The 20,751-nt window shown below is 43.9% G+C and overlaps 1 protein-coding gene across 3 annotated transcripts in view; it reads right to left on the minus strand.

The window, feature by feature from the left end:
- The window catches only part of LOC105470532 (dedicator of cytokinesis 1), a 546,684-nt gene that overhangs the window by 188,006 nt on the left and 337,927 nt on the right, over positions 1–20,751 (minus strand). For all 3 annotated transcript variants that reach the window (XM_011722623.3, XM_011722619.2, XM_071068926.1), the window contains exons 28-29: positions 15,610–15,711; positions 7,881–7,975 (exon numbers count right to left, since the gene is read on the minus strand). In XM_011722623.3, coding sequence (XP_011720925.2) covers positions 7,881–7,975; positions 15,610–15,711 — 197 coding nt within the window. The remainder of the gene's footprint in view (positions 1–7,880; positions 7,976–15,609; positions 15,712–20,751) is intronic.

Here is a 20,751-nt window from a genome sequence, read left to right on the forward strand (position 1 = left end):
CCTGATCTGTTTGGGACGGTCTCCATATGGCCATGGTTTTTTTTTTTTTTTTTTTTTACATGTGTAACACATAGACACTGGAAATAAATAGCAGCATGATCTCACAAACTCCAAATAGGGATGAAATTTCAAAGTGTGAAAGGACAAGTATAAGATTAATTGATTGAAGATAGAACAAAACCAAACAATAGTTTTTGACTGACAATCTTCAATGTTGAAATGGTCAATGACTAGACAAGACTAAATGGAGCAGGTCAGCTAAATCCCTTTAATTTGATGAGCTAGTCTTTCAGACAAGTCCAATCATAACCAGCCATTGATATAACCAACATGCTGACTGGTAACATCTTACGCATTTCCTAACTGAAAGAATAATCTCTTCTGTTTTCTATGGGCAGAATTTTGAATTCTCAACTGATTCCTTCCCTATGATCTTCTCTTGATCAGTGTCTCCTATATAAAGATCTACATCATGGCCGGGTGTGGTGGCTCATGCCTGTAATCCCAGCACTTTGGGAGGACAAGGCAGGTGGATCACTTGAGCCCAGGAGTTCAAGACCAGCCTGGGCAATATGGCGAAACAACATCTCTCCAAAAAACTAAGCCCACAAAAAATTAGCTGGGCACGGTGGCATGTGCCTGTAGTCCCAGCTACCTGGGAAGCTCAGCTGGGAGGACTGCTTGAATCCAGTAGGTAAAGACTGTAGTGAGCCATGATCCTGCCACTGCACTCCAGCCTGGACAACAGAGTGAGACCCTGTTTCAGAAAAACAAACAAACAAAAAACCAAAAAACAAACAACTACATTGTGAACCACCAGCTTCCCCTGGTAAATGGCAAGGATCATTTTCACCATCTAGTGAGAACCCGGCAACCGTCTTATTTGCCTTTACGTTTTATCTTGCAGTTAGCTTTGAGTATTATGACTTCTAGAAAGCGTCGTTTTCTCTACAATTTTACATGTTCTATTTTATAATCATGTTCTATGAACCTTTACTTGCAAGACATACCACGTCCTCTGTGAAAGTGTGTGGGCTTCAAAACCCTAATCGTTATTTCCGGTAGGTCCCAGCCTAGCCTGAAAACGAACAGGAAGTCTCAAACACAAAACCTATGCCAACAGAGAGGAATGCCTGGAAGCAACTGATAATCCCAGATGCAAACCACACTAGCTCTGAGGAAATGCAAATGCTGGTTTCATGTCTTTATTATCCTGAGAGCAGAGGGTACGGTAGGCAGGGAGGACTAGGGAAGTTGTGAGCTGGAGTAGTTGAATTTTTAAAAATTCTGGTACAAGTCTGAGTAGCTGAGAACTGTGGATAAGGTTTTGTTACACACTATGTAGTCATTATGAACAAGAAAGTCTAATTCCAGAAACAGGGGAATACATTCAGTACTGGCCTCTCTCTCAGCCACTACATGTTGTAGAAATGCGTTTCTCAAGCAAAAGTAAGGCAGTTAATAAGAAACGGTTTCTTCGAGGTGACAAAGGGATTCAGTTTACCTGGCTGACTCACTTCCTACCAGGTCATTCCTATCACTTAAAATTCTACTAGGGGTTATTAGTACATAAACTCAAGCACCCTACTGGAGCACTAAGGCAAACCCTAAGGCTAGAAGAGACACACAAATTCAAGCAAGTGGTCATATTCTCATTAACAACCAAGGACAACTCTAGGATAGCCATGGAATGACTGCTGGCCCTTAGACTATGCTGCACACACAAAGCGTGAATCTGAGAAAGTCAGCTAATAAGAGTTCCAGGATGGATACCAGTATGTAGGTGCCAACAGGGAAAGGTCTGTGCTTCCAACAGAACCTGAGAGCTTCAGTGAAAACTTAGCAGCTGTTCCCCTCTGGGAAGATTATAAAGCACTTCTGGGTGCTAGCACACAAGCACACTTCTACTCTCTCTGTGCTGTGCTCATCTTAAATGTCATCTTGCCATCTGGCACTCTCATATCCTAGAGCAGAGCTATAATGTCAGGCCATCGCCAATCAGTTCCCATCTTGAACATAACAACCGAGTGAACACCGTCCTTTGGGATATTCATTAAATCCTATGATTTTGATTCTTGATTTACAAGTCTTATCACCAAAACTAATAGATATTGTCTTTAATTACATTTTACAAGCCCCATGTATCGAGGAAAGGTATGTTCACAGAGACAAAGATAAACAAGCGTACGAATATAAGAGACCACAGAGGCTGATTTTGTCCATTTCTAAGCCATAGGTGGTAAAACTACATGTCCAACTGTGCCATTAAAACTGAAACAGACTCCAGAAGCTTCTGGAACCACTGCTCATCCAGCCGAGGCAAGGAAGTCTCTGGTGCTTGTTAAGGGGTGGAGGAAGCAGGGAAGTGTGGCAACATATAAAATGTTAATCTAGTAAGATGCGATATAGATACACATATCTGGCAGGTAGATAAAGACATAGAATATGGTATCTGTAATTTCCATAAGGGGATTACTTTATGACAATACTAGGGAGATGTGATTTTTCTAGACTGCACAGCAAGATTGGCTTGTATGAAGCACATTAATAAATGGTGCATACCCTTCTAAAGGTGAAGAAAGTAAGTAGCAATGTAATGAATTCCATGCTCAAAATTCACTCATGTAAGCAGTAAACCTTATGGAAAGTTGTTATGTTTTATGGACACTCGAATAAAAACAAAACAAAAACTCCTAACACTCTCTTGGGAAACAGGAGACCTACTTAAGACCAACAGGCAGCATAGCTGGGTGGCTCAGGCGCGGCTCTGGGGTGGATGCTCTGGATTTAAGTTTTGGCACTAACACCGCCCAGCTCTGTGTCTTCTGGCAAGTGACCCGACCTTCATGCCTCAATTTTCTCATGTGTAAAGCGGACATAAACACAGCAGCTGTCCCGGGGGCTGCTGAGGGCATTCAGGATGTGATGGCCTATGATAGCCCCACGGCAGGGACTGGTGCTGGAAGGCATGCCCAGTGTTAGCTCACTCTAGGCTCCACAGTGCGGACGCGCACTGCCTCACAGAGAATGCGTGCGCACAGGGAAAGGGACGCAAACCCTTCATTTTGAAGCTGGTATTGAATTTTGAAGCTGGTATTGAAGCAAAGGTGTCAAAGAATACTTAAGGGTCTTCCAACCAGCTGTCTCCAGACAGTGTCAAGTATCTGACCACAGGGAGGCAATAACCTTCTTCAAACACCCACCTGATCCCGCTTCTAAACATTCATCTTGTTTATTCAACACAAAGGGCAGCATTTGAGAGAAGGATGTGGGAATAAAAGTTACAGTTACCAGTGACCAACTCCAATCGGGACCTAAAATGCCTCTTCCGTGGCTGACTCTTGTGCTGCGTGACCTTGGGAACTTGTTTCTGCTCAGTGTGTCAACTGGGATAGGAATATGGGTTTGTTTGAGCTTCTGAGTCAGAATCTCTGCAAATAAAAGTGCCTTTCCTTGAAACCAACACCTCAGCACACGGGTACACATACCCAGACCCACATGCACACACATGCAGGTACACACCCACACCCACATGTACACACATGCAGGTACACACCCACACCCACATGTACACACACAGATGAGCACGGGTACACACCCACACCCACATGTACACACATGCAGGTACACACTCACACCCACATGTACACACACATGCAGGTACACACACAGATGAGCACGGGTACACACCCACACCCACATGTACACACACAGATGAGCACGGGTACACACCCACACCCACATGTACACACACAGATGAGCACGGGTACACACCCACACCCACATGCACACACATGCAGGTACACACACAGATGAGCACGGGTACACACCCACACCCACATGCAGGTACACACCCATACCCACATGCACACACATGCAGGTACACACACAGATGAGCACGGGTACACACCCACACCCACATGTACACACACAGATGAGCATGGGTACACACCCACACCCACATGTACACACACAGATGAGCACGGGTACACACCCACACCCACATGTACACACACAGATGAGCATGGGTGCACACACACACCCACATGTACACACACAGATGAGCACAGGTGCACACACACACCCACATGCACACACATGCAGGTACACACCCATACCCACATGCACACACACAGATGAGCACGGGTGCACACACACACCCACATGCACACACATGCAGGTACACACCCACACCCACATGTACACACACAGATGAGCACGAGTACACACCCACACCCACATGTACACACACAGATGAGCACGGGTACACACCCACACCCACATGTACACACACAGATGAGCACGGGTACACACCCACACCCACATGTACACACACAGATGAGCACGGGTACACACTCACACCCACATGTACACACACAGATGAGCACGGGTACACACTCACACCCACATGTACACACACAGATGAGCATGGGTACACACCCACACCCACATGTACACACACAGATGAGCACGGGTACACACCCACACCCACATGCACACACATGCAGGTACACACCCACACCCACATGCACACACACAGATGAGCACGGGTGCACACACCCACATGCACATACATGCAGGTATACACCCACACCCACATGTACACACACAGATGAGCACGGGTACACACACAGATGAGCACTGGTACACACACACACCCACATGCACACACATGCAGGCACACACAGAGATGAGCACGGGCACATCCACAGGCACACACCACTTCTCTGCAGGAAGCTCCCATGGAGGAAACACTGGCTGCCCAACGACCTGGCCTCAGAGAACTAGAATCCTTGATGAGACGGTTCAGCATAACATTTTATGTAAAAAAGAAAATAAACTGTAGGATTTTACATTCAGGCTGCTTCCCTTGTCAAGACGCCTTTGCAGCTGCGGTCTGTGTACACGATGAGCAAGAGAACAAGGTGGACTTTATTATCACCAAGGTAGACTTTATCCTCAGAAGTCTCATCCAATCAACCGCTGAGAGGACACTGAGCACTGTGGCTTCTCCCACAGGGTTTCCCTGTCCTCAAAACAAAAGACTCTCTTCCCTGTTTCTAAGACGGAAAGGCTTTGGTCCCAAACGCCACCGCACCAACCTGCTGCTGCAGTGCGTGTACCTGTGTCAGGCACCGTGCCCTGTGGAGGGGCTCTAGTGAGGAGGGGTGCTGGCCGGGGAAGGTTGCCACTGGTTTGCAGTGAATTCACGATTCCAAGGAATGTGGATCAAGCCACCTGCTCACCCCACAAACAACAGAATATCCCAGGAGAAGATGGACAAGGTCTCTGGAGAAGGGAACCAGAACCATAGCACTCCCAGGGTTGAGCCCCAGACCACTTACTTAGTGACTGTGTGGCTCTGCACTGCGGCCAGTGCTGCAGCAACCCTTATGTAGTGCAGGGTTGGTGGCAGGAGGAAAACAGTGAAGTAGGAAGAGAGAATGATGCGGCCACAATATTCCAACTGAAAACAGGCTCTTGATAATAAAAAAAAAAAGAAAGAAAAAAATCATAAAATAAGTAGATTTTGACTATGCCCTCCTAAACAGGAGACCTTCGGAGTAGAAGCGACATGAATGCAACCTCAGGGAGCCCGTCCCACCTGACCTCTGTCGGCGCAGTGCTCACCCAGGGCCACAGAGTCTACAGCCTGACAGCCAGGATGTGCTGCTCCGCTGGGAGACCTGAAGGTCAGGTCTACATGTGGAGGAGTCAGGAGGCAGAGCACGGCATCCACCAGGCCAGGCCGCCTCCACACCCTGTGCTCAGGGGCCTGTTCAGCCACACCTCTGCTCCTGGCCAATGATGTCATGTGATCTATAGCTCCAGGGCGGCGGGGGTTTTGATCCTTGTTGCTGGTGTGTTTGCTTGTTTTCTCTATGTGCAAAATACAGCCATTAAAAACACAACGCTATAGAGCTCATCAGAGGAAATCTAGACTGTCCATCACAAAAGTTCATCCTGACAGAGAAAAAGGGAAAAGACCAGCGCTTTATTTTAAGTCCATCATTTTCTAGAGGACGACTTGGAAGCTGAGAGATGGCCACAGGAATAATTGAAAGTCACCCAGCAGGTGGAAGGGTGAGAAGGAGCAGAGGCCAGGACCCCCACTCTGGTCCCTGGGCCAGGGCTAAGGATACAGCAATGCCAGGGTCTCCGGGGCGTCCTCACCATCTACTCTCAAATGCCGTCTTTGATGTGTGGAAGGAGACTTCAACCTCAGTAACATCTGACGTGGGGTGAACATCACTCCCTCCCTCACGCTTACCCCTCAGGGAGGTTTGCAGGACTCCTGCAGCCATGGTACACAAGGCCAATCTGTCTCTGCTGCCCCAGAAAGCAGCAAAACCCAGAGGAGGCCAAAGGAAAGGTCGTGCTGCTTTGGATTTGTTGAAGGGAAGGACAACAGGCATGAAAAAGAGGCAAAGCCATCACAGAAAATTCAAATGTAGTATATCTCCTAGGGAGATACACTACACACCTACCAGCATGGCTAAAATAAAAAACAGTGTCAACAGCAAAGGCTGGATGCAGACAAACCGAATCACTCACATGGCTGGTGGGAATGTAAAACGGTTCAGCCATAGATTGGCAGTTTCCTATGTCATGAAATGTGCAATTACCCGACAACCCAGCATTTGTCCACAAAGGCATATATGCCACAGAAACAAACTCATGTTCACCCAAAAACAGCCGCACGAAGGCTGCTGGCAGCTTTATTCATAAGAGCCACAAGCTGGGGATAGCCCAGACGTCCTCCAACAGGAAAATGGTTCATCACACTTGGTCCAGTCGTACCACAGAACACTACCCAGCAATAAAAAGGAATAAGCTATTGATACAGGCAGCAACCTAAATGGATCTCCAGTGAATTAAGCAAAGTGAAAACAGCCAGCGCTAAAAGCATATATACAGTATGATTACACTTATGTAACATTTTTGAAATGAAGCAATTATACAAATGAAGAACGAATGAGTGGTTGAGAGAGCTTAGGGATGGTGGGGCGGGGAGGGGAGAGGTATATGTGGCTATAATTGGGCAACAAGCAGAACCTTTGTGGCGATGGAAACGCTCAGTGGCTTCACTGTGGTGGAGTCCACAGTATATACAAGTGGTGAAACTGCACACAACTCAATACAAACACTAATGAATACAAATTAAACTGAGGAAATCCGAGTAAGATCAGTGAATTGCATCATCGACTCCCTTATACACAAGATCTCTATGACTTCCTACAACTGCACACGAACCCACAATTATCTCCATAAAAACTGCAATGAGAAAGAAAAACAGAGATGAACAGAAAGTTCTTTTTAAAAATCCCATGTGACTGAGAATTCTACGGTCATTGTTAGTGCTCACAGAAATGATAAAAGCCGGTGTACTAGAAAATTAACCAACAGCCCTCACTGGAGATGATAAACAAGGCACAAGTTCAATACTGAATGAGTAAGAAGAAAATGCTCATGATTAAAAAAACTGAAATACGTGAAATGTCAACACTCTACAAAAGCCTCTTGCATGGAGCTGACGGTGGCTAGGGCTGATAAAAACATGTGGGTAACATGTGAGCGCAAAGCGACGCCGAGCAGAGCCCGTGTGCCCATGACGACAGCTATGGGAGATCCAGGTCCAGGCTGTTTTTCTCCAGGGGATGAAGCTCAAGTTCTTACAGCTAGAGCCCTGTGTTGTCATAAGGAAGTCACCACAAACTCAGAGTCCATGTCTCCCTAGAACTGTTTGCCTCACAGAGTTAGGAACAGCGTTTGCAGAACATTTTATTGAAGCCAGCTTGGTCTCCAGGCAACATCACTGTTCCCAGCAGACATGAATTGGGAGCCATAGAAAAGGTGAGAGCCATTCTCCCCACACTTACTTATTTTGCACCATGTTCATGATCACCCAGTCGAAGGGGTAAACGTTCTTTCCAATGAGGTTCTTAAACATGATGAATGTTTCCATTAGGAAATCCTGAAATAAAAAAAAACAAAACACTGAAATGGCCCACCAAGAAAAAGGTAAAAACGATACACCCCCCATCGATGATTAGATTATAAAAGACGCCATTTTTAAGGGCCAAATGAAAACATCCTGAAAAGTAATGAAGATACATTTCACAGGAGCTGTGAATTAGACCTGTCTTTCTGTTTAGCCGAGCACCTCCTGTCTGAGCTGGCTTCTTCAAGAATATATTCTGAAATAGTCCCTGAGCATGTCTCTTTAATAGTTAAAGAGTAAATCCCCAAAGGTTAGGAATAGGCATTCAAATCCTTTTTGCTTCTAGGAAAATATAATTTTTACAAACAAGGCTTGCAGGTTACAGCTTTTTCTTATGTTTGCTCTAAATCCATTTTTCATGATGAACAGGACATGATTTCAGGTTGAATACAGGATACTACTGTCTGTTCCTTTCTCTCATGGAATTTCAAAATGAAAGGCTCCAATAGGAACTCCTGACCATCTGCACAGATTCGGCACACAGTAAACCATTTGAGTGGATGGCCATGTTGCCAAACTCTCCTAGATGGCAGCTACATCCCCAAAAGCTATCGAGTTACGCTTCTAGTGTCTTAGATGATGCTCTGTACTTTGCAGGGCAACTGAAAAGAATCAGGGTTCGGGACACACCCAGTTGCTCTACCCTGCTTCCATGCCAATAAGAATATGCCTGGCATCAGGAAGGGGCAGCCAGTTCCTAGGGGCTGTCCACTATGTGTGTATCAGAATTAGAAGATTTCCTACTTTCGAGAGCTTGACAGGTGCCCTGAGCTAACCTGAACAAAACAAGTGGCTATCCCAAAAAGCACACATCCCTGGTAGCCCCAAACTCACACAACACCCGAGATGGGAAAGGAAAAGGCAACCAAGAACTGTCTTAGAAAAGCGAGGCCGTGGTCAGGATCGTCAAATGAGTGGATATTTCTCATTTATTTAATCTCCTGAATCATAATTAGGTGCAATGGCTGTGAAGGCCAAGGTGGTGAACAGAATTTAAGCAGCCAAGAAAGCAATTCCCAGTACAAGGTCTAAATAAGCAGCTCCTGCAAAGAGGCACAAGTTAAATTTGATGACAATAACAAGCTAATGTTCAAAGTTAACATACTTTCTCTCCAACTCTAATGGCCAAGTCAGGTTCTGGCAGGTGAAGTCCGCGGTGTGAGGAGTTTGCTGTGCCCCCACCGTAAATAAAATGAGTGATCCTGATCACTCTATTTGAGCGGATGCCTCCAGTCTAGGAGACATTAGTGACCTGGACAAAATCAAGTTGGAAAAGTCAGTCCAGATGTCCTCCAAACTCTGCATGTGGGCGCTGTGTCCTCCTGATCTCAGGAGCGGGAGCATCCCAGTCCTCCCTTCCGACACAACAAATGGCTTCTTTTCCAGTTTAATTATTGAAATTCATATTTCACTACTGAGTTTCCTCACTTTGTCAAGAGTTTCCCATTTTAACGACCAGGCTGCATATTTTGTAGGCTGAGTACCGCAATTCAGTCACATCTCTATTTGCATGAAATTGCTGGCTTTCTTGATGATTACTTCTCAAATCCTAATAATTGAGATACAGGCTCTCGTTTTTATTATTCTGGAAGAGAAGCATATTTTCCCAATTCTCTTTCTTTTCTAAGAGACACAGTCCCATACTTCATTAGTATGGCTCAGCTGTTAAATTTTGGTACTTTGCTGATCAAACAAAATGCTGCATCTAGTGGGAGATGAGGCTCTGCAAGTCTTCCTTGCTTTCTGCATAATTCACTAGCCATGGCGGTGGCCCCTAACAACTGTTTGCCTCGAGCAGCTGACGAGGCTTACCAGACTGTTCCACTAGGGTCTCCAAGTCAACAAGGGGTATTTTGTAAAAATTTCATCATTCAACGTGGATTTATTCCTGTTGCATTTTTTAGTTTTAGTTTCTATTTATTTTATTTATTCATTTCACTCCCTCACCCAGGCTGGAGTGCAGTGGCACGATCTTAGTTCACTGCAGCTTTAACCCTGGGACACAAGTGATCCTCCTGTTTCAGTATCCTGAGTATCCAGGGACCACAGGTGTGCACCACCATGCCTGGCTAGTTTTTTAATTTTTAGTAGAGATGGTATCCTGCTATATCGCCCGGGATGGTCTTGAACTCCTGGGCTCAAGAAATCCTCCTGCCTCGGCCGCCCAAAGTGTTGGGATTACAAGTGTAAGCCACTGTGCCCGGCTGCATGTTTTAGTTTGACTATTCACAGGATGTCTTATACAACAAGCAGGCTGCTCTAACAATAGCCATCCATCTATTTCAGAGGCAAGATCATGTCATAACTCTGTCTGCACCTTTCCATCCCTGTCCCCACTTGAATAAAACAGCCATCCTCTCGCACCTGGACTTAGGTCCATCCTTGTCCTTTGTTGTCCCCACGCTTTACTTTTCAAATGATAAATCTGATCAAGGCATCAATGCTTTCCAGACATCACATGGAACCCATTTCTGTAATGGCTTCCCAATGCTCTTAGACTAAAGACAAAGCACTTGACTCTTAGACTTAGGAAATTTCCATTCTGCTCAGCCAAAGGAGTAACCATTATAGACAAGGACCAGCCATAGATTTTCAACCCATCCAATGAAGGATTGTTAGGGAAATAGGACATGTCCACATTTTTGTGGATTCAAAGTTTCATCCAAAGGTTATCTGATAATTGCAAAGGTAGGAAGAGGTACATATTTTCACAATGGAGGGATCTGGAAGTTACCAGCTTTTAACCCAGTGGTCAAATTCAGCATCACTAGTAGTGGGTGAGCACGACATGCCCAGCCTCCTGAAGTAACACAGCAGAAAGCTTTCAACACCAGTACTGAAACACTCTTGCCAAAGAGTTGAGCTTGAATCTCAGAACAAGCTTCTGGTTTGCAGAACACACAGGGGGATAAAGAAACCAGTTGAAAGGCATATTACAAGGCAGCATTTAAAAAGTCCAGAATGGGAGATAGTCTACAAAAGCTATGGATTGATCTCTTCAGAAAAACTGAAAAGCAATGCTATGAAAAGAAAACAAAACAATGTGATGGTGATGGATTTATTTTAGAAAAAGAAAGATTAAAGAGACACAACCCCCAAATGTGATGGCTGAAAAGGACATAAAAGTTTGGAAAGAATGAAGGAAATCTGAATATAAATGGCACGAGGGGTGGTTGGTGCATTCTGATGGAGCAATAAGACCAACAGAGAATGTCTTTCCTCCCCAGAGATATTTGCTGAACAGCTGAGGGCAGGTGCATCCCCGTCTCTCACTGACTGAAAGGGGTTGGCTGTATAGACAGAGATACTTGGAGACACATGACGGAAGCAAATACGCCAACGTGCTTTCAACTGATGAATTCAGGCGGCAGGTAGCAAGATTTCAATTTTTTTTTTCTTTTTTTTGAAACAGGGTCTCATGCTATCACCCAGGCTGGAGTGCAATGGCATAATCTTAGCTCACCACAGCCTCAAACTCCTAGGTTCAAGCGATCCTCCTGCCTCAGCCTCCCAAGAAGCTGAGACTACAGGCATGATCTATCATGCCCGGCTAATTTTTTTTTATTTTTTGTAGAAATGGGGGTCTCACTATGTGGCCCAGACTGGTCTTGAATTTCTGGGCTCAATAGATCCTCCTACTACGGCCTCCCAAAGTGCTGGGATTACAGGCGTGAGCCACTGAGCCTGGCTCCATTGTATTATCCTTTCAGCTTTTCTGTATTTGTAAAAATTTTTTGTGATCCACAGGGCAAAGAGAATAAGGAAAACACTGGTGAAATCTGAGTAAGGTCAGATAAGCCCTTTTCCTTGCAGAATCTGATGCTAACTGCAGGTAGATGGTGTCAGAATTGAATTGAATTGTAGGACATCCAGCTGGTGTCAGAGAATGGGTTGCGGTGGGAGACACCCACACACTTCTGGTCACAGAAGTGCGAGAGTGTAGGAAAATTTAGTGTGTGTTTTCCAAAGCCACACAGTGAGAATTTGTGAGAAGTGGCAAGACAACACTTTCCGCTAGAAGTCCCAAAGCCCTCCTCCTTCCCTTCTAGTTGACTACAGAGAATCGGGGCACATTCTCTGCTTCTGTTACTGAGACGTGGACACGTGGCAGCCAGCAGCCCCTTGGGCAGATCAGCAACTCCAGTGTAGAGGATTCTACAGATTCTTCGTGGTTCGATGGCCTCCGTCCTGAGAGTTCTGAACTGAACATGTCTATTGCTTTTCTCTTCCAGATCAGTCTTTCCACTTGTGCTCTGTATGCTCACTATCATTGGTGTTGGTAATCAGTGTGATTTTGTATGAAAATGACTCACGCAACCAAAAAGGGCTACATCTGAGAACCTGAATTAGTACTTGTTAAAAGGAAATGGTCTCAGGAAAAATGGCTTTGGCTACTTTCATATTGAAATACTAAATAACATCAAATAATTTTGTACAAAATAATCTTTTATTTAATAGTTGTCAGAGTAAGCCGGGCATAGTGGCTCGTGCCTGTAATACCAGCACTTTGGGAGGCTGAGGTGGGTAGATCACCTGAGGTTGGGAGTTCGAGACCAGCCTGACCAACATGGAGAAACCCCGTCTCTACTAAAAAATACAAAAAACTTAGCTGGGCATGGTGGTGCATGCCTGTAATCCCAGCTACTTGGGAGGCTGAGGCAGGAGAATCGCTTCAACCTAGGAGGAGGAGGTTGCAGTGAGCCGAGACTGCGCCATTGCACTCCAGCCTGGGCCACAAGAGTGAAACTGTCTCAAAAAAAAAAAAAAAGTTGTCAGAGTAGAAAAATAGTCATATACTCGGTATAGTTAACAGATAGGAACACATTTTACAAAAGTTCTGACAATTAACAACAGTAAAAAAGTTCACAATCTTTCCAGTCTAAATTTCTGGTACAAAAAACCGCAAACGTCTTTTTTTTTTTTTGAGATGGAGTCTCACTGTGTCGCCCAAGCAAGAATGCAGTGGCCCAATCTCAGCTCACTGCAACCTCCGCCTCTCGGGTTCAAGCGATTCTCCTGCCTCAGCCTCCCCAGTAGCTGGGATTACAGGCGCCCCCCCAATACCATGCTAGGCTAATTTTTATATTTTTAGTGGAGACGGGGTTTTGCCATGTTGGCCAGGTTGTTCTTGAACTCCTGACCTCAGGTGATCCACCCGCCTCCGCCTCCCAAAGTGCTGGGATTGCAGGCGTAAGCCACCGTGCCCGGTCAACGTCATTTCTTAATGGAAGTCAAACTGTCTGCAAATCACTGATTTTCTGAACTGTTGTGTCTATGGAAAAACATCCCCTGGGAAACTGGGACCACAACACATAGTAAACATCTGATCCTGGGATCTCAGCAAAGACAGAGGGCACACAGCTGGAATTCAGCAAGCTACAGTAATTTTTAAATACCATTTGGCATCACCACTTTTCACTTACCTTGAAGGTTCCTTATCAATCACAGCACTTAATAGTTCAGATTAAATGTTTGCATGTGTGGATTTTTATGAAGTGATTGTTCTGAAAAAGGGCAAAGTACTAATTGGAGTCCTGACTTTTCCAGATGGGTAACTCTTCTATTTCTGAAGACTTTATTATTCAACCTGGAACGTTATCTAAAAAACTGTTCCTCTAGATTTAAGCTACAACTATTCTTTACACTCACCAAAGCAGGGGGTAGGGTGTAGTTTAGATTCAATTATGGAATAAAATGTTACAAATGTAAAATCTGATTTTGCTATGCCATGATTTCCAAAGAGTCATGGGATATAAACATTGGATACAGGTTACATATTTGAGTATACTCCTACTATCAACTACTCATTAATATTCAGGAAAAAACAGACACAGAAATACAAACATATACATACTCTTGTTCCCTTACTTTTATTGAGAGGAAACTGCTAGGGTTTTAAGGTCTAGACCCATTTTTGTTCTCCTTAGAAATCTTAAAGTACAGTCATACGTTGCATATTAACATTTTGGTCAGTGACAGACTATGTATATGTCAGTGGTCCAAAAATTATAATGGAGCTGAAAATTGTTATCACCTGGTGACATCACAGCCATTGTATTACAACTGCCTATAGTATTCAGTGTAGTCACATGCTGTACAGGTGTGTAACCTAGGAGCAGCAGCCTAGACCATCTAGTCTAGGTGTGTAGTAGGCTCCACAATCTAGGTTTAAGTAAGGGTACACGCTATGAGGCTCGCGCAACGACGAAATCGCCTAACGATGCATTTGGCAGAACTGTTAAGCAACACATGACTCTGTGTGTGTGTGTGTGTGTGTGTGTGTGTGTATGTATATGTATATGTGTATGTATATACATGTACATATGTGTATATATATACACATGTATATATGTGTATATATAAATATAAAAATATTATATCTTCAAAGGATTATTTCTAATACATTATTTTCTTATTGTTGCTACTATAGATATGTAATTAAATTATGCATTTTATATATAGTGGCAACAAAAAGAAAATTATGTATTAGAAATAATCCTTTGAAAAAAATCGTGAAGATCATTCTCTTCTTCCCATTTCTTAATAAGATACATGTCAAGTGCAACAACCCTTGTTCTAGAAACACCAGGACACTGCCGTGTTCTGCAGGTATCTGTGGGTATTCTGTTGCAGTGGTCCCCAACCTTTTGGGCACCAGGGATCAGTTTCCTGGAAGACAATTTTTCCATGGACCAAGGGGTGGTGTGGCAGGTTTCGGGATGAAACTGTTCCACCTCAGATCATCAGGCATTAGATTCTCATGAGGAGCGTGCAACCTAGATCCCTCACATGCACAGGTCACCATAGGGTTCGTACTCTTATTAGAATCTAATGCAGCCGCTGATCTGACAGGAGGCGGAGCTCAGGCAGTAATGCTCGCTTGCCCACCACTCAGCTCCTGCTGTGTGGCCCGGGGACTGGGGACCCCGTTCTACAGGACCTTATGGATCCTTAGAAATGGAATCTAAAAGTTCAAGTCAACATGTAATCACGAAGTCTGCCAACAAGTTTGGTTGCAGCTTTGCAGAGGATATTTGCCATATGGCAATGTAATTTCAGGTCATTAGGGAGGTAGTTCGTAAGCAATAAATTCCCCTCTATTATACTTTTCCTAATTAAGTTGTATCATAGTTTTACTGAGGATGACTAGAGAATTATTTGGAGAAATGTTGATGAGCTTCCATGATTACAGCTAATTAATAACGGAGTACAACTTAAAGCTGAAAAGTCACTCTGGCTTCTGCTATTAAAAAGTCAACCAATAAATGAATAGGAGTTAATGGGAGACTATCCATGGATAACATCTCCAAATTTTCAATTACCCCAAAGCACAGGAGAGGAGACTGTCACCAAGAAAGACAAGAGACTTTCTGGGCTCGGCCCCTGAATCATTCTCCGTTCAGCCCTAGAAGCAAGTCTGCAAGTCCGGACCCTTGTCTTGTTAGAAACGAGGCTTCAGTCAGACCTTCCTAGGAGGCATTTGAAATCAATCAGAGACAAGTTCTCATGCAAAATCCTATTTCAGATGAATATATTGATATCAGGCTTTTGTCTAAAGTGCTGGCCCTAAAACGTGGTTACATGAACAGGGTGAAAGGGACACTTACTACCACATCAGTCCTCATTTTCCCGAAAGTCTTGATCAAGTGGGCATAATGGTAATCCTCCATTTGTCGTAAAATAGCTGTCATGCAAGCCACGAAGTTTCCCTGTAAATGAATCAAAAGACAGAATTAGATGAGACAGAACAACACTCATGGGAAAAGCTGGAATCATCCCAGACGCTGGGACTTGAAACTGTCAGGGAGAAGCAATGGGGCACGGACAGGAGCCCTGGGCTCTGCTGCCCCTCTCTCTGGGCTGATCAGCATAAGGCGTGGGTCACTTCCAACCTCAGGAATGGTTTTTTGGTAGGGGGTCCTTAGAAGATCAAGCTGAAAGTAGAAAGAAAAGCAAAACCCTCGAGGGGGTCTCACAATGCTGAGGACATGAGCACACAGTAACATGAGTGAGACACACTGGTGCACTCACACTCAGGGCTGCATTTTATCCTCCCTAACTAGCAATACCTCAAATGTTTCCTGATACAGGGTTGTCCAGACCAGAAAAACGAGCACGAAATATTTTTGCATTAAATACAAGAAAATTAAAGACATTGGAAATTAAAGACATGGAAATCACGGGCACTTCTGTGCTCTCCTGGAAACTTGCTGCCCTCATTATCAGGCAAATGTGTGTGCAGCCTCTCCTCTCGGGCCATGACAAAGAAAGGCCTCTAATTTCTCAAAATCAGCCTGTAACCCCCCGCGCCCGATGCGGAGGCAATCACCACAACTCCACAATGAGTTATGGCCCAATTCTCCTCCCCGAGAAGAAGGAGAGGAGGAGCGCGGACTCATCAGAATGTCAAGTGGGAGAGCTGGGAGCTTCTCAGACCAGACGGAGCTGGGGAGAAAGGAAGAGAAGGAGGAAAAAATAAAGCAACACAGAAAATCAAGAATGGGGAAGGTAAAGGGCCAAAGCTGAAAAGTCTGTCTGGCCTCTGCAAATGGAGGCAGACAGTATGTGTGTGGACGTGCGTGTGCACACGTTTGTTTGCGTGCCCTGAAGCGTGCCTGCTTTGGTGGGGGGTTGTGAGCTAGGCAGTTCTGTTGCCATTAACCGCAACTGCTCACTGCTAGGGCTTGTAGCTAAGAACACTGTAAAGCCTTCCTTGCTCTTAAATATTTTCCCCTAAGATAATGACATTGAAGGAACATAGGATATATATTTTTTCCCCATTAAACCAGTACAAGTTTGGTAAAATTATAGCATGAAACATACTTTGAGACATGTCTCTATTTTTCCCCTATTAAATGAGCTCTCAAATTGCATTCTTTTACTAACTCTCCTTTTACCAGCAATATATCAGAATGCCTAAATGTCTTCTATATTAACTTGGAATACAGGCTTTACAGGGAAATGTTAAAATCCAATATTTTCTCCAATTCATTTTATACGTATAGTATACATATCTGCTTCCAAATGAGTCCTCAAAGGACACATTACTCAAATTGAACAAATACAATAATGATGATATGATATCTTCCATTTGCCCAGAAATATAAATTATTTGTGAATGATGATAATTGCTGAGATTTAGATTCCAAGTTGGTGTTCAGGGAAACAGCTAAATAATGCTTGTTTTCCATTGAGGCAATGATTAGTAAAATGGCAAAATGGTCTATTCATGAACTTCTGAAACACATAAATATTTGGCATACCATTTCAGCTCAAGAGAGGCTGCCTTTGTGTCTTGTCTACTCCTTGTGACAATGAGATGTGTCCTGTGGATAATCGTCTTAATAATATTACACACCGATCAAGCACTGGGCTAAGGCTGTTAGAACTATGGCCCTTTCAACACTGTGACTTTAACAGAACACAACCTCTTTCAATCACACACAACTTTCTCTTCCTGTCCTACATTACAGGCAGTGAAACTGAGGCTTAGAGGTTTCACTCTCTGAAGAAGTGAATGGCAAACCTTGGTGTGGAGGCCGTACTCCAGGGCTACAAGACAGGTACTTACTGGCTAACCTTATTTCTTTACCCCTCACCCAGATGCACATTTTAACTCTTCCTGTAAGGAATCTGAAGCCACTGTTGATGACCAACACAAGCTAGAGGTTCACTTTCCCCTACTCTTGCAGTCATCAGAAAAAGTTGGAAGAGGGGAGGAAGAAGAGCCTTCGAAGTACTCTGCCCACATTTGATCCCGATGCAGTTGCTGTGACCCAGACTCTTCCCCATGAGATGAGGAGCTTTTCCTGCTGAGGAAGAGGCCTGTATCAGCCTAGGTGGACCTAGTAGGTGCTGAAATCAATTTTCTGCAGGTCAAACCAGTTCCACAATGGAGACTTACACATTAGAATAAACGAAATCACACAGTCAGCTATTTATCACCAGAAGCAATGTATCAATGTGCTTAGCTTAAACAATCAGGCTGAAAGTAGAAAGAAAAGCATAACCCTTGAGGAGGTCTCAAAATCCTGAGGGTATGAGCACAGAGTAACATTAATGAGAAATACCAGTGCAGCCAGACTCAGGCCAGATACGTGAACAGGTGATGTGGACATACTGAATTCAGGGAGCGGACAGTCATGTCATGCTGAAAAATTCATGCAAGGCAACAAATGCCCAAACTGTAGTAACACAGAAAACGAAAAACTGAAGAGAACACAGCAGTTTCCATAAAGCAAGTCCTGGGAGTACGTAAATGCCCTGTTGGGAGGTCTCTCTGGATAAGAATATCAGAGAAGGCAACCGAACGGCCCCTTGTTTAACCGCGATGGGGATTCATTACAGGAAGCCCAGAGGGCCAGAAAGACGGTCATTTCCACAAGTTAGAGGCGGTGCTGCCGGGCACTGTGCGTGGCCTCTTTACCAAACCTAAGGAAACGTTCCAGAAGTCATTTGCATTGTTCAGGCTTTCCTTTCTTAGCGAAAGTCAGTCTTGCTTTTTCAGCTCTTTTCTAAGGTGTAGCATGAATTCCATTAGGAAAGGGATGATCTGCATTCTAAAATTCACTGAAATGCCCCTCTCTTTCCTCCCTGCCCTTTGGGAATGGAGTCCCAACCTTGGGGTATCAGTATTTTCACTGGGCAAACACTGCAGATACCATGAAGCCTTATGGTTTCCATGAACACAACAGAACCGTGCAGCCTATCTGTGGGCTTATAAGGGTGGATAAATGAGTATTTATGGAAGCTCTTTGAAACCAGTCATTTATTAAGAACAAAAATGAGGGAGCTCTGTGAAAATAAAACTTTAATTCTGTATGCTCAGAAGAAAATTACTATTCCATGCTTTAATTGATTTATTTTAAATGCATTTGGGAGATGACTCCTAAATGAAGCATTTATCTTCCAGACAATGGGTAGCCTAGCAGGTGGGCTGGGAGCAAAAGCCACGGTGCAGAATCATCTCCGAACCCGAACATAGGGACCAGGCTCCAGCACCAGCAGCTGAGGAAAAATAAGTCGATAAGTAAAAATAATACATATTCCTTACAACTTCAAAGCAATGCAAAATGGGGCCACAGAAGTCAGGATATACTTGCAGAAAATTTAAAAACCAGGACACTAAATGCCTAATAAACAACAAAAAAAAAGTGAACCTCATTAGCAATCAAAGATGAAAATGATACATCGTTATTTGCCTGCCAAAATAGCAAAGAAGTATTTCAATGATGATAATGTGAGCAAGGGTGCAGGGAATGAGGACTCTTATATGCTGTTGGTGGGAACATAAATTGCTATAACCTTTTTAAAAAGTGATTTGGAGATAGGTTTGAAAAGTCTTGAAAATAAATACTCATCTCCTCAGTAATTCTATTTCTAATAATCCACCAAAGGAAGTAATTCAAAATAGAAAATTTCATACCCAAAGATGTTCATAGCATTGCTGAAAATTTTAAACATCCACCACAAGAAACTGTGTAAATAATATGATATTTTGTAGGGTTGCAAGATAAAATACAGGATGCCTAGCTCCATTTGAATCTCAGATAAACAAAGAAAAATAAATATGTCCCAAACGTTGCAGTGAAATATTACATGAGATATACATATACTAGAAAAAGATATCTGTTGTTTACCTGAAGTTCAAGCTGAACTGGGGGTCCTATATTTTTATTTGGCAAATCAAGCAACCATAACTTGTGTTATGATGAAATATTGTGCAACCATTAAATCATTAAACATTAACTATGCAAATATGGAGCATTTTATTAGCATGAGAAAATAATTGAAGAGGAAAACTGCAGTAATTATGTATACACATTTGACCAATGTAAACAATATACAGTACAAGAAAAACAAAAAATGACTAGAAAAGATACCAGATAGTCATGAGTGGAGGGAGACTAAGCCCAGATTGTTTTTATAAAGAGAAAGTATGTCAATATTTTTAAAGGTGGTCCAGAAAGAAAAGGATCCACAAACTCTCCCCGTCTGCCCCTGATCTAGTTCATGTCTTAGTCTCCTGTCTTCAAACGTCTCTCTCGCAGGGCTCCCCCTGCTGGTGTGGCCTTGGCTACTGCCTGGCGCGGCTCCTGGAGGGAGCCCTGGACAGAACTCGTCCCCGCACTCCCCCAGCCCTCCTGAAGTACCTCAGTGCCCCAGCTTTAAGTCTGTTTGGGCCCCATTTCACTAGGTAGTTTGATAGGCAAAATGGAGAACAGGTAGGACTGAGCACAGGTAGAAGGAAAGGCAGGTAGAATTGAGCACAAGTAGAACTGAGGCTGGGTAGAAGGAAAGACAGAACTGAGTACAAAACTAAGTGTAGGTAGAATGGACAATAGGTAGGACTGAGGCTGGGTAGAAGGAAAGGCAGGTGGCACTGGGCACAGGTGGAAGTGAGTCTCAGCAGAAGGAAAACAGCACAGGTAGAATGGGGCGCTGGTGGTGGAGCAGGGGGACGTTTGGTGACAGGCAAGTTGAACGTAGGATGTCACTGGAGGATATAAAAACAAAAGGCTAACAAAAACAGACTGAAGAATGGAAACTCAGGATGAGGCATACCTTTTAAACAGTGCCTTTGTCAACTATGCCTAGTGGAAGGTCTAAGTATGAATTAGAAGACAAAATCCAAAGGGTTTTAATTCATATTCTTGAGGAGCTGTGAAGGTGTAATGAAAATGGACTTAGCCATGTGCCTTGGATAGCAGGGTATAAAATTGCGCCTGGTAATTCCATCGGCCAGACAA

Source organism: Macaca nemestrina, chromosome 9, assembly GCF_043159975.1.
Source record: "Macaca nemestrina isolate mMacNem1 chromosome 9, mMacNem.hap1, whole genome shotgun sequence".
Lineage (NCBI taxonomy): Eukaryota > Metazoa > Chordata > Mammalia > Primates > Cercopithecidae > Macaca > Macaca nemestrina.